The sequence below is a fragment of the Lissotriton vulgaris genome, chromosome 1_1 (genome assembly GCF_964263255.1).
Source record: "Lissotriton vulgaris chromosome 1_1, aLisVul1.2, whole genome shotgun sequence".
Classification (NCBI taxonomy): Eukaryota; Metazoa; Chordata; class Amphibia; order Caudata; family Salamandridae; genus Lissotriton; species Lissotriton vulgaris.
Window position 1 is genome coordinate 1,809,655,663 of NC_141685.1, and position 14,211 is coordinate 1,809,669,873.

Genomic DNA, 14,211 nt, shown 5'->3' on the forward strand with positions numbered 1-14,211 from the left:
GGGGCCACCCAGATAAGGACCCTCCTGGCAAACGTGGAGAAGGAGGAGTGGAACATCTGGCCTCACCATTTCTTGGACAGCCGTTGAGCTCCCATCTCATCTAAATGGGTCTCCTGGAGGCACGCGACAGAGACCCCATATCGCTTAAGGAGGGAAAGAACCCTGTGTCTCTTGGTGCAAGTACCCAAACCGCGCACGTTCCAAGTTAAGAATTTAAAACCTATGGTCGATGATTGCGCCCCACCGGGCCATAAGATGCATACATTGCGACCTGCCACCTCCGGGCCCAAAGACCAGCTAGACCGGAAGGACCAGCCCACCAAGCCAGCCAGCCACATAGAAACCTGAATCACAATACATTTAATGCCAATAACATTTTCCGCACTTACCCCACCCCACCCTCCAAAAACCCTCAAACTTAGAACCCCTTCAGAAACAATCCCCCACCCACGAGCAAGAGGACAGCAACAACCAGAAATGCTACCCCGCCCTTCCCCTGCCAGTGCCAGGACGTACACAGCCACCCCATTCAACCCACTCAACACACACTCACACACAACCAAACCAGCTCCACCCACCCTCCCTCCCAGCTCCCCAAGGGACCCAGCTTTCCAGGACAGTCACTAGGCAAGTCTGCTGGTATCAGTCCCAGGTCTGGACGGTCATCTGTCCAGGAAATGTGGACCCCACACTTCATACCGCTGGTCAATGGGATGCAAGTCCTCTGTTCCACCCAGCCATCCAAGGACTCCTAGTACAAGTTAGGGATATCAGTGGGCCAGCAATAATCCAACAGAAGGCCCCCCAAAGCGGAGGACATCAAACCATTAACAAGACAGTACCTCAAGTTGGAGCCTACTCCAGCTGTGGCTCGGAGAGGCCAGTTTCCGGGATCACCGGAGCCGTAGAGTCCGTATCCGGCATAGTGTCTTGCAGGGTATCCGGGACCAAAACCTCCCCAGGGGCGGATGCCCCGGGGGACTTCGGAGCGGCCCCCGTCGACGACAATCTGATGCGGAGAGCACCATCAGCTCCTACCGTAACCCGAGGCTCCACGGAACCCCGCGATCCAGATCGGCGCCTCCCTCTGCCCCGACGTCGTCGCTGGGGACGGGTCCCCCACGACTCACGGGGACCGCCGCGTTCACTGGGGGGCAGGTCGTCCCCCCTTATCTCCAGCCACTCGCACACCTCCGCCGGGGATTCAAAGAAGTGTGCACAGCCTTGTGAGAGCACCTTGAGCTTGGCCGGGTATAAGAGCATGTATTGGATCTTCATTTCCCGGAGTTTTTGCTTGACTCCCAAGTAGGACTTCCGCTGCTCCTGTACTTGTTGGGTATAATCAGGATAGATGGACACTCGGCTGTTCTCTATTGTGAGGGACTCCGCTTCCCTTGCAGCCTTCAGGATACAATCCCGATCTTTATAGTTCAGGATCTTTGCAATTAGAGCTCTAGGGGGTTCACCTGGGCGCGGAGGGGGGGCCAGGGCCCTATGCGCCCATTCGATGACTAAAACACTGGACAGGCCGTTTGGGCAGAGCTGGGTGCGGATCCAGGTCTCTAGGAAGCGCTCAGCATTTCCCGCCTCCAGCCGTTCTGGCACTCCCAGGACCCTGATGTTGCTTCGACGGGCCCTACCCTCCGCGTCCTCAGCCCTTCTCTCCAGTGCTCGCGTAGTGGCCGTAAGGTGTGCGACCGACTTCTGCAAGGAGGCCACCTCCCCCTGCAATTGAGTGATATTACCCTCAGCGTCCGAGACTTTGTCCGCCACCTTTCGGAGATCAGTTCGCAGCAGATTGACATCTATTGATACAGTCTCTATCTGCCTCTCCAGGGCAGAATGGGATCCCTGTATAGCCTTTAAGATCTCTGCTCGGGACGGCTCTAGTGGACCATCTCCACCGTCTTCCAGACCCGTCTGCCACGTAATCCTCTGTGAGGGCAGGCGCGGAGTATTATACTGTACAATGGTGTTAGCTCGGGAAGACTTCGAGGTCCTATCCTTGCGGGTCGCCATCAGGAAAAGTAAGTCACGCACCTCCTCAATGTGTTGCAGAGGGTTCCCCCCAGTCACCACTGGCCAGGTATGCAGTGCAAGGACGCCCTGAAGATGGGAATGGCAGGCGATATGGCTTTCAGGCAACAGCAACCTGGGAGACGTCTAGAGAAATCAGAGGGTCAGTTCGGTCAAGCAAGGGCGGAGGGGCGGTCCACTCCTCTCAGCATAGTTGTGACTGCAGACGCAGGAGTCCAGCACTCCAACTAGTGTCCAATGAAGGAGCGTTCAGCGGCGTACAACCCACCTGCTGGGTCAGGCGGTGGGAGCTCAGGCAATCCGGCCGATGTAGGTGGCAAGGCCCTCGCGCCAATTGGGGCGCCCGAATCGTCGCCACTCACCCCCAAGAAGCAGCAGCACGACCCCTCAAACTCCAGGGGCACCCTTCAGTAGGGAGCGCCCGATGACAGTGCGGTGCGGGCCAGCGGGCCTCCAGCAGGTGTGCTGCCGCGGCGCGGGGAGACAAGCGCCACGGCGTCAGGGCAAGATGGTGGCTCAGTGGGGGAAGGGCGCCGATCCAAGCGCGCGTGTCCCCTGATGCGCGGCACCACGGTCTGTCTCAGGCCGCTCGTCAGCCCCCCAGTGCCCCAGAGAGTAGATGGAAGCTCACCGCAGGGGCGCTCTCCCAGCGGGAGGCGCCGCTCCAATATAGCGTATGGGGGAGTGGTGGGCGCCGCAATTCCTCGTCTCGGGAGTAAGGCCCTCCAGATCGCCGAGGCCACCCGGTGACACCCAGCCGCACACCAACGCTCGCCAGACGCAGCCCCTGATGAGAGCAGGCTCCGCCGAGGCCGGGCCTGACTCTGGGTTCGCTGGAAGCCGCGTATGGACGGGCCGCCTCCGCTGCGACGCTCTGGTGTAGGCCCAGACCTCGGCCTCACGTAGTTCACTCTGGAGCCCTCAGAGCGCCCGCAGGATCTCCGGTGCAGTTTGCGAGGGTTCCGCGAGCCGCCCCTCCAGCGCGGGGGTCCCCCTGGTATGAGTGAAACTTCAGGCTCGTAGATCCAGGGAAAAACAGCCCATGCAGGATCTATTTGAAGGATAACTGGGTCCTCGGGACGGGAGCTGGCGGAGCTCACGTCCTGTCGGCCATGCTGCTTGGCCACGCCCCCCCAACCCATGTGTTTTTAGTTGGGGATTTCATGATTAAATGGAATTTGTGTAATAAATACTTCAGTCAGTTTCTGACTTTCTGACTTTTAATTTGTTCGAGGACTTACAACAAAACATTAATTGAATCAAAAAAGGATTACACTTTTAGTGCCCCTCCTACAATCCTTTTTACTAGAATGGCAAAATATTTGCCTATTTTTCAGGCTACTGCAGAAAATACATGAAAACTAGATGTAGAATAGATTATAAACCACATCCATCTATCAACGTTGAAGCAATTGAATGATTTCTGTGCCTAACTTATTACTCTATGCCCACCCGCAAGGAAACACTTACTAACAAATCACAACAAGAAAGGAAACTATTAGGAAAATAGAAAAATGTTATACTATCAGTTATTGTTGAATATGTTTATGTTTAGCATTTATACATCTTGCAGCTGCCCAGGCAGGGCTTCCAAGCCAGATTTTAATATTTTACCTAAAAGCAGACTCGTTAGGATAGTGATGAAGTCAATGCGGGAGAGAATTCCAGAGCTTTGAAGAAAGAAGTTTGAAAGACCGACCCCCAACCTTATTTGCAACATTTTCGGAAACTGCTGTGTTTTACAGAACTTTAAGATTAGAGGGAAGCATAGAAATAAAGCAAGTGGCACTCCTGCTAGCCATCAATCTGTTAATTTCCAATGTGCTCCCAACTTGTGCATGAAAGGCAGTGAGTTGCCAGTAACACTTTACACTTTAAGTAACAAGCCCTGGGTTGGCTCAAATTTTGGCTTCCCTAACTGATCTAAATTTGTGATCTTGGGCAATTGAATTTCTGCCTGGACCTCCATTCACTTTCTGCCAAAAAGTTTAGAGTAGGTCACTTTTTGGGGGAAAATTTCATAAAGATTTATCAGATGGCATCAAAGTTATTAGCAAACCAAAAAACGTTTCGTCTTTTGGAATTAGTTCCTAACTATAACTACCTACTGGCTAGTGCCAGTATGGAATGTGTGTATGTAGCCACACCCCAGTGACAGGTCGCCACTGTGTAGTTATAGTTAGGACCACCTTTCCATAGGAAAAAATCTTTTTTGGTTTGCTTATAACTTTGGCATTTTTTAACCCATACTCGCAAAATTTCCCACCAAAAATAAAAGTTGTCTCATCCTCCTCAGTTCCTTCCTGCAATGTTTCGGGCTGATCCGTCAAGCGGCGTCCGAGAGAAGGGGCTGGGTCCCAAAACGTGTGTTCCCCATTCACTTTTCCATAGAAAAATTGGACAGCTATACCTCAAAAACTGCTGAACAGAATGACACCATATTTGGCAGAAAGCTAGATCATGATCCAGAAAGTGACAATTTTGTAATGTGGTGAAAATCCGTTCAGTAGTTTTTGAAAAATTAAGGTTCAAAATCATTTCACACCACAGAGCCGCTGAGCCAACAGATTTTGAGATCAGATCTGATTGACTGCCACAACATCACCAACGATGTGGCAGCAGCCAGTTTAGGTCTTTGTCACTGAGTCCCTTGTCCTACAAAAAAGTTTTTTAAAAACAGATAGGGGGGCTGGGTAGGGATACCCTGGCACCCAAGGCCTTTGGCTAAAACAAGCACAGAATGTATTTTTCTTTAAGATGGTTTTCTCCCGCCAGAGAGTCTGCAAATTTTCTATTTTTTTTTTTAGAGGGAGCAAATGGACCCCCTCGCCAAGCCATCAGGAGACCATGGGAACCCCATACCTAGAGCTGATATTTTCATGTGGGGTGGGGGGCCTCCCTCCTCAAGCTTCGAAGAAGCCCCGGCAACCCCAACCCACTGGGCCACCGTAGTCTCAAATTAGGATTTTTTTTAATGAATATTTAATGAAAGGCTGGAGCTGCTAATTATTTATTCACTGTTCTGGCAAGAAGCACCCCATATTGCCCTACGGTTTTTTGGGAGTACATATTTTCTTGATGATGGCGACCCTAGAAGAGGCTGGAGCACCACAAAACATTATTTTTAACTGTGGGTGGCAGCAGGGAGTGCAGCAGCCTCTTAGCATAATTAAAACACTAAGCATTTTCAATAAAGCCTTTATAAAAAAATTTAACATGTCTAAGAGTCTTTTTTTAATACATTTTTTATGGCACGAAGTGCAACCATAAAATCAACCACTAGAGGACTCTGCACTGCAGATGAAGAGCATACAGAGCTTTTAAATATGGTAAGCCCTTCTGGAATCATGGATTTAATGACCTAGGAGACTTATCGTTTTTATCACGTAAAACCCCTCATCCCCATACCTAGACTTATCAGAGAAATACATAGTTATATCTGCTTTTCTCTTGAAGTGAGTGTGGTGATAAAAGAGGTTTTCTGATATCAAGGTAACTGAAGATGAAGTTTGAAGGCAAAAATGCATTATATTACATCTTAAAGTATGTAACTTAAATCCTGTTTATATTTTACAAGCCTGTTGTTTTTTTAATTCCACGTAAGTAATAAAAAAAAGTACTTTGGATAACATATTAGTATGGACATGTTATCGGAGTAAATCTAATGACCTTTGTTTTCCTTCTCCAGAATGGATGTTACAGAAGCTCAGATTTCTATAATAATAATGTTTTTGATGTCTGCATTTGGTGGAACAGCTCTATGGGACGTTCAGGTAATGATTCTACAAATATTGCTATTTATATATATCTGGTCTGAGGTGTTTGGTGGAAATATGTGGTTTTTGCAGTTCTTCAGTTTTCCCTGTAATGTGGATGTGTTGCAGATGTAATTTATGTATTATTGCCTTTCAATTTTAATTTCTTAATTCATGTGTGAGTTGGTTGCAATACCTTCTTTTATGACGTGGTTTACTCTTCTTGTGTGGATTGTCCAGTCATTGTGGTACTTGATTGTAGTGGTGTGCTTCTCATGCATGAATTAAGTGCCACAGAGAGGAAACCAACCCCATCTGCCATAAATAAAGTTAAACATAGGGTAATAGTTGTACAATTTAGTGGTTTTTTTTTAAAGTCTGGTAAATAGAGGTAATAAATACAGCTCTATCACATCTCAGCATAAATTTGTCCTAAAAAGAAACTCAGGGAATGAGCACCCCTTAGAAACATTTTCTATATGAATGGAGCATGTTACATATTTTTAAATGTGTGTCTTTCAGGAAGCCTGTAGAATGATTGATTTTAAATGTTTTAGCACGAGCAAGGAAGTATGATGCAGTAATACTTTTAGCAAAATCTGGGATCTTTTTCTGCAGTTAACGCTTTACAGTCACGGTGTTTTGCTGTATTTTGCCATAAGCGTTTATAGCGTACATAACTCATTGTCGTAAAAAAAGCATTTGCACGTTATGCACAGTCACAAGTATTAAGATACCATTGGTAATTGTTTTTTTCACAATTTGCTCCAAATTTCGAGTTGCATATCTTAGATTGGGGAAACTACACGCACAATACATTTCTGCCTCTTATCCTTCCCATTTTCATTAAGTTTTACTTTTTGAAAACCGGGAACCCGAGTTGTCAACGGAAAGGAATTACCAGGCTACTTGTAATCAGGGCCAATACATGCTAACAAACTTTCCGTTTTCTGTGCTTCAATTACATACAGGAAATTGAAACTATACGTAAACAATGCTGGACTCAATATACTTTGGGGAATCCCCAGAATATTGTGTTGTAGAGTAACTGTTATTGCAGTCTCTATCCCGTCTCCTAGTAAGGAACCATAGAGCTTGAACCGTTGTGAGAAGAGCGTACCTCGACACAAATTTTCCTGATAAGATGAATTTTAGGGGTCGCATGCCATTCCTGCCACTGGTCAATTATTACAAATCACCAACAAGGAACAGCAGACACAAGAGTGCCAAAAATGTTTAAACACCGGCAGGTGAACATGGTAATCCCGCTCCCTCCCATTCTCCTAACTTCTATAAGAGTTTGTTGGAGATACTGTTGCCTCGTTTTCATCTCTGTTGAAAAAGATAGTTGGAGAGCTCCCAAGTTTCCCAGTTCCATGCTCAAGTAGCTCACCCAGTCCAGGTGTTAATTACATTCTGGGAATTGTAGTTCTGATTTTATAATGAGGTCAAGTGAATCACAAATCCCAGAATCCTAGGCCTAGACTGATTGGTGCAACTAGCGCATGGAAGTTAAAAAACATGATAGCTCTGTAATTGAAAAGTTCATTTTAGGTCTTGCCTTAGCAGTGCCTGTGCTCTCTCTTTGAGACATGTTGTATTCAGGTATTGACTTGAAGCTCTGCCCATTTTTTGCCCATCTTTTTAATTGGCTCATGTTACTGCTCATTCTAAATGGTTTCTTTTGATTCGTGAATAGGCTTAGTAGTCCTTCCTTAATACCTAATTTTCTACTATTGTAACCTCCCATGAGGGCTGGCCCTTTGACGTGTGATGTTACTCAGCACTATTTTCTTAAATGAGTTTCTCCTACTTGCTGTTGCAGGCACACTTTTTGCTTCCCAGCTGCGCACCTTTTTTTTGTACGCGGCTCATTTAAAGGAAAGGTTGCGCCCGGCATTAAAGTGAAAGCGTGGCATGGGGTGATTTTACAAAAAAAAAACCATTTGTTTCTCATGTTGACAAACAAATGATTTTTTTGTAAAAGCGCAGTATGCTGCACTTTCACTTTAATGGCGGCCGTGCCCCTTTTAGACACGGCTCGCTGTATTCAGCTGCCCTGGGTAGCATGATTATCAGCTTTGTACTCCCCAGGGCTACATGCTAATTTTTACTGCCTCACAACCCCACCCTTTCCTAGGTCTTTGGGGTTTTGTTTGCCCATCCCTTTTTTTTCTTTAAGCAAATTGCAGCAGCAGAAAAGAGCGTTTCGTGATTATGAAGCTTGTGTAAGTTATCTTGGGACTGCAATCAGACCACAACATTATAACCACAACTGCATGAATCCTACCAGACTACTGCAATACAATCAATGTGAGGTCGTACATCCAGAAACTTGAGAGAGCCTAGAAGTGAGGCTCTTTTACAGCTTATAAAGTAAGGCCACAACTATTAATAAAAAATTCCATTCAAATTAAAAGTAATGTGCTTGATCAACAAAATATCCACTAACAAAAGCCAAAAATGCCTACAACAAGCATTTGCAAAAGTTAGAGCTGTCTGTGGTGAAAATGACAATGTTTTTTACTCATGTTTGTTTATTTGCAGATGAGTAATTATATTTGCATAGCACTATTGCCATTGGTATAAAAAAGCAAAGGTAAAAAACATTGTAATTTTTCATGCGAACAGCTCTAACTTTGACAAATGCGAGACCTATTCCATTGCAAATGCTTGTTGAACAAGTTGCCTTGCAATCGCCATTAGTGACCTGGAGTGCTGACGCTAAAACTCTTCCAAAGACTAGTAAAACCTTATGATGGGTGAAGTATTTTTAAACTACGCGGAACAGGTGTGTCCAAATACTATTGTGAGTTGTCATATTCCCTGGCTCTGTGATGAATCTGGGGTGGCTTTGTAAATGATCGTGCTGCTGTCTCCCCCCCACAGTTTGCCCCATGAGTCATAAGATCGCCAGCCAAGATATGTTGTTGTTCAGTTCTTGTGGAGGACGCAAAACAAAAGACCAACTGTTGGCTCTACAGCGACATAAAACACCACCAGTTTCTCAAGTCTCCAAGCTGCACTCTCGTCACTGCTGGACTCACTGTTATGCTCATAAACATATTTCACCTGTTACATATTTTTTGCTAATTGTGCATCGTTTACAGGGATAGAGAACTACAGTCCTACTTCTTCCATTATGTAAGTACCACGACAAAGGGACTTTAGGGAAGCAAAACAGTATTGATGTAATGTAAACCCACACAGAAAATAGAATAACCACAAGCTACTGCAGGTGCCCTCCCTGCCCCTCAGTCCCCCCGCGTCCTTCCGCCACAAACGGCCAGACTTCTAGGGAAGCTAGGGAGACATATACAGCACTGATCGACTAACAGCATTTGATTTTATTGCTTGCTCATAGCAAGTAAATCTGAAGTGCTGAATCGAAACGTAGTAGTTAATGTACATCCTCTCGAAAGTAAAGTAGACAAAAACCTGACTCTGAATTCTTTAATTGCTTTTTATTCATTGGACTGTTCAGACCTACTAAAATGTAACCTTTGCACAAAAATGGGGAAACCCAATACCAATCTGTAGGACCTGGATAATATATGTTAAAAGACACAAGTTAGGAATAGTGATTTCTGTTCAAGAGAAGATGATTTGAATTTTAGTAGGTTAAAAGACACAAGTGGTCCTGGCGGAGACAATGAACATTCCAAGAAAAAGGTTTTTCATAACAAAGAGGGAGCACACAATATGCAAATAGGGATTAATTTAACTTTCTCTTTTATATTGGTGATTTGTTAATCAAATAATATATTCCTCTCAACCTTCATCTAATTACGAGCACTCTATCAAAGACTTACCCCTGTGCACTTATCTTGGAGCCACTAGTCGAGTAGTTTTATTTAAAATAATTTTCCAACTTAAATGTATTATTTGATTAACAAATCGTCAATATCAAAGAAAAAGTGAAATTAATCCCTGTTTGCATATAGTGTGTTCATTCTTGGGTATGAAAAACCTTTTTCTTGAAATGTAGACAGGCATTTAGTTCAGAGGAAGAGTGAAACTACAAATTTGTTGGGTTTCGACATAGATTAACTGCTGGACAGTGGTCCAGCTTAGAGATCTATATTGGGCTCGAATGTGTGTGGATCTGCATGTATGCCTGTTGTAACATGATATCGTACAACGCACGACATGCAGGGAAGATCTTGTATAATACCTCAGCATAATAAAGTAGAAACACTCTCTCCGGTCTGCTCAAGACATCTGAAGCACTACGGGAGGATGTCAAAAGTGGGCTCTTTGACTCTCTTTGTGTGTGCGCTGTTATACAGTGGTAGACCGTCTAAAGGGGATGAGACACTGGAGAAATAGTCGATATATGTTGTCACCTGCAATCATACAGTGATTATTGTTCATCGTCACAGCTCTTCATTTTCACTCGGTGTGCATATACAAATTGCATAAGGGGTTATGTAGGGAAGAATGTTGTGATATGTGCCAGTCACCATGAAGTCATGCCCCAAGTAGACAGGTACTTCCTATGAGTGTTTGCTGTACTCATAAAGTAGCCACATGTCTCCATAGTCCCTGGCAATCAATTGACATGCAGTCCCGAGATAATGGAAAATGAGCTGTCCTCTTCCACAAGTGAATGTGGCATAAACAAGTGTGAAGTTCTCCCTGGTATGACAGCTAGCTTTCACGATGATGGAGTGCTAGTAGTGTTGATCGTGTAATGGTGGTTTGGGTGTGTGCCGTCTATGACTCTTGGCACACAAAAGAAATGGACTGTGGCATATGAATGTCATGCCGCATGTTACCTGCCCTGGTACTGCATGGTGATGCACTGCTACACTTAACTGGTGATGTATCTCAATACCTCGTCAAGCATTGAGATTGGCTAGCCCCTGAAAGCCAACAGTGAACCTACTTATGTCTGGAAAGAACCACATACCTGGTTGTAACAACATTGACTTTCCTCTTGGCTTACTGTTAAATGATATGTAGCTAATCTTAATTTGATTTTGTGGCAGTGTAAAGTATTTTCACGCCACAGTGAGCACTCTGTTGTCTGCCCTTTGTTTATTGAATGTTGAATATATTGAATCTGCATAGAAAAGAATGAACTTGTGTTTTTTTTACTCAGAACAATAAATGGGTAGTAAGATTCCAACTAAAACAAGACAAAATTAATATCCTCAGGTACGTCCTTTGGAGTTGGACTGTAAATGAATCCCACTGCACAATTGTGTATAGTATAATAAACACTGACACCGACATTATGGAAACATTTGTTTTACTATACTCAAGGAGGGGGGAAATCAGTTGTGCCAGAGTCTCAAGAAAGTTTTATTGGAGCCGCTCAACCACACTTTACAGGATGCGGTGTATGTTTTATCTCCGCTCGTTTGGTTTGGTAGATAGTGTCATCATCGGGTCTATCACTTGAGTGTTTCGACCACAAACCACTAGCTGTTGAGGACCAAAAACTCTTCCACTTCAACACTGCAGTTTCTTTTAACCTTCTACCTCTTCTGGTCAAATAAACAGTTGTTCACAGGAAAGGAGGTAATTTTAACCTTTCACTACTGTCGTCATCCAGACAGTCTCCATCATGGTGAAGGATAGTAGGTCACTTGGAGAAAAGAACACTCAAGTGACAAACCTGATGATGACACTATCCACCAAACCACATGAGCGGAGATATAATATGCACCTCATCCTGTCAAAGTGTGGTTGAGGTCTCTGATACAACTTTCCTTGAGACTCTGGCACATTCTCCCCCATCCCGTTTATCTTCTGAGAAACATTTGTTGTGCTTGTGGCAGGCTTACCATGAGTGCTCGTCTGTTCATGAATGGATGTTGGGTGGGTGAGAACGAACTGGGGAGGGATGAGGTGCATTTATGTGTACTGAGTTCCCCCTCTTAGATTGCAAAGTGTGTGCAAGTATTTCGAAATGTGCATTTTCTGTTGCATTTCTTCTTTCTTTATATTTATATATATACATTTGCTGAGTTATTGGTAATTCCAAGGGTTTTGTTTAACGGGACCAGCAACGTATGCTTTTTGTGATTTGCATTACATGTGATGTTTCCTATTACAGTGTAATATGACTATATTTAAAAAAATATTTACAATTTAGATTGACCCTCTAGTGTGTGTGTTTGTATGTTAATGGGACTACTGTATGCACATTTGTGCATGAGTGTTATACACTGCTGTCATCAACCTTTATTTTCCACTTTATGAATCTTGTCCTAATTGTGTTATCCTCTACCTCCATTGATTTCTAAATTTAAATTATAAATGTAAGCCTATTTGGCCATTATTACTACGCAAGACCTAATGAGTGTGTATTTTGGGAATTCAGCCTGATGTGCAAGTTAGTAGGTCCATCAATGGTTGTTTTTTCCCCTCCGGTGCCTGTCCTTTATTTTTATGTATGTCATTCTTATGTTTAAGGAGATATTCCCAATTATTGGATCCAGCTCCCTTTCCATGCTCTTTTGAACTCCATAGTTGTACGTTTTTGACTAAGTACTATTGAGTTACATGGCAAGTACAAAACATATGTCCGGCTACTCAGGCATATTCTTTAACAAATGGGGTGTTCATGAATTGCAAGTTGACAAATGCTGCATGCCCTAAAAAATTTGCGTACATTTGTATGCACACAAAATATATAAACATATATCATTCCTGATCTAGTAATTCCGCCTAGACAGAAATTCTAATAGTAAAATAAGCCTTTTATGTGGTACTTTGGAATGTACTTCTTAAATTTAAAATCACTGCATATAACAGATTGTACTGTTACCTAATTTATGGTCTTCAAATTGCCACCCTCGAAAGAATTGTTCGCTGTCGCCTTGTCAGGATTCAAACTCATAACCTCCGGAAGACCACATTTGACCGTGAAAAGTGTTAAGCTAAATCCTCTTTATCCCAGAATGTTCGGTGCAGATCGCTCAAATTACTTTGGTGTCTTTTATGGTTTATGCTGCTGCTACACCCTTGGTAAAACTTCAGTAGTGATTCCATGAATTCCAGATATCTATTTTGGGCATGCCTGTGGTCCTTATCGTCATGGGGCACCATGTTGGGGGATGATGCATGACACCCGTATAACATTTAATGATGCTGAAAAGTAAAGTTCAGTTCAATATAGGATAACTGCTTGAAATCCCCAGTGGCATCACATTGGGACTGGCAAGACTTGTAATATAGGTTGTTTAGCCAGAATCTCCTGCTGACATAGATGATGACAGGTGATTTTATTTTCATGGCAGGGCATGTTACTGTAGTGTTATGTACTGAAGCCATTATGTCTGCCTTCGTGTTTCCAGCATTTTTAAAACAATTCAAATTTGCAAAAGCATATTGCCTTTGGCATTTGGATATTTATTGTTATTTATGTTTTTTACCCACTGCTGCCTTTGGAAGTTTCCTTAAAACTGAAAATGAAAGTTAAAGGTAAATATTTTGCTGCAACCCTTCATTAGGATAGTTCTGTATTTAGATGCAAACGTTGCTTTGTAAGTAGCTAACTGCAAAGAAAGTAGGCAGATGGTGTTTGCATTTCCTGTAATGATGTGTTTGATTTATACGTTTATATGACCATTCTCTTGGCAATGGCTTTTTATCCATTGATACATTTTAAACAAAAGTAGATAAATGTGTGAAACTGTAAATTTCACATTGCTTTGGATAAATTTAAAAGGCAGAAAGCCACATCTGGTCTTGATAGTTGGTAATTTACAGTTCCAGGAAGATTTTGTTAGCTATTGAAACGTTAATACTAAGAATATTGCCTGAAGAGAATGGTCTTTTGTGAACTCATTGGCGATGCTTTTCTCTGTTAACACATCTTTTGTTTTATTAATGCTCAACATCCGGTTTCTTTTAATTCCCTACTTTCCTCCTTAACCAAGATACCATTTGTGGGACTTCCGCTTAAAACCTTTCCTATTCTTGGAATAATAGGCGGAGCATTGTTGTCATGTTCCAGCTATTTCATAGTAATATTCACCGGAGGAGTTGGCAAGAATGGATCAACGATAGCGGTAAGTCATTGTTGAAAAAACAAATGATATTTTAATCAAAGTGATTGATCCTGTAATGTTTGCAGTTCTTTGAGTTCTCCCTTCTTAATTTTAGCACCTAGACCCGTATATCAATGTTGTATTAAGAGAAGGACCTCTTAGCAGGAAATTGTATCTTGCATGATTGGTTGAAACTTTGAACCAGAAAAAGGTCAATTTTAAGATTGACTTCAGTTCAAGAGTATCTAGGCTTGGTCCAAACCATTCAGAATCCACTTAGAATGTCGTCCTACACAGGACATATTCACTTAATCAACAATTGTGGAACAATTTAAATAACTCCACATAACGTGTATTTGTAAAGTGCACATTCACCCAAGGGTATCTTGGCACTGAATAACAGATGTTTATTGCTA

At 43.3% G+C, this 14,211-nt stretch overlaps 1 protein-coding gene across 4 annotated transcripts in view; it reads left to right on the plus strand.

The window, feature by feature from the left end:
* The window catches only part of CHPT1 (choline phosphotransferase 1), a 492,288-nt gene that overhangs the window by 178,198 nt on the left and 299,879 nt on the right, over positions 1 to 14,211 (plus strand). For all 4 annotated transcript variants that reach the window (XR_015295551.1, XM_086919155.1, XM_086919153.1 and 1 more), the window contains exons 4-5: positions 5,726 to 5,810; positions 13,685 to 13,816. Coding sequence is in view for 3 of the 4 variants with exons in the window: in XM_086919155.1 (XP_086775281.1) it covers positions 5,726 to 5,810; positions 13,685 to 13,816 (217 nt within the window). In the remaining variant the exon portion in view is untranslated. The remainder of the gene's footprint in view (positions 1 to 5,725; positions 5,811 to 13,684; positions 13,817 to 14,211) is intronic.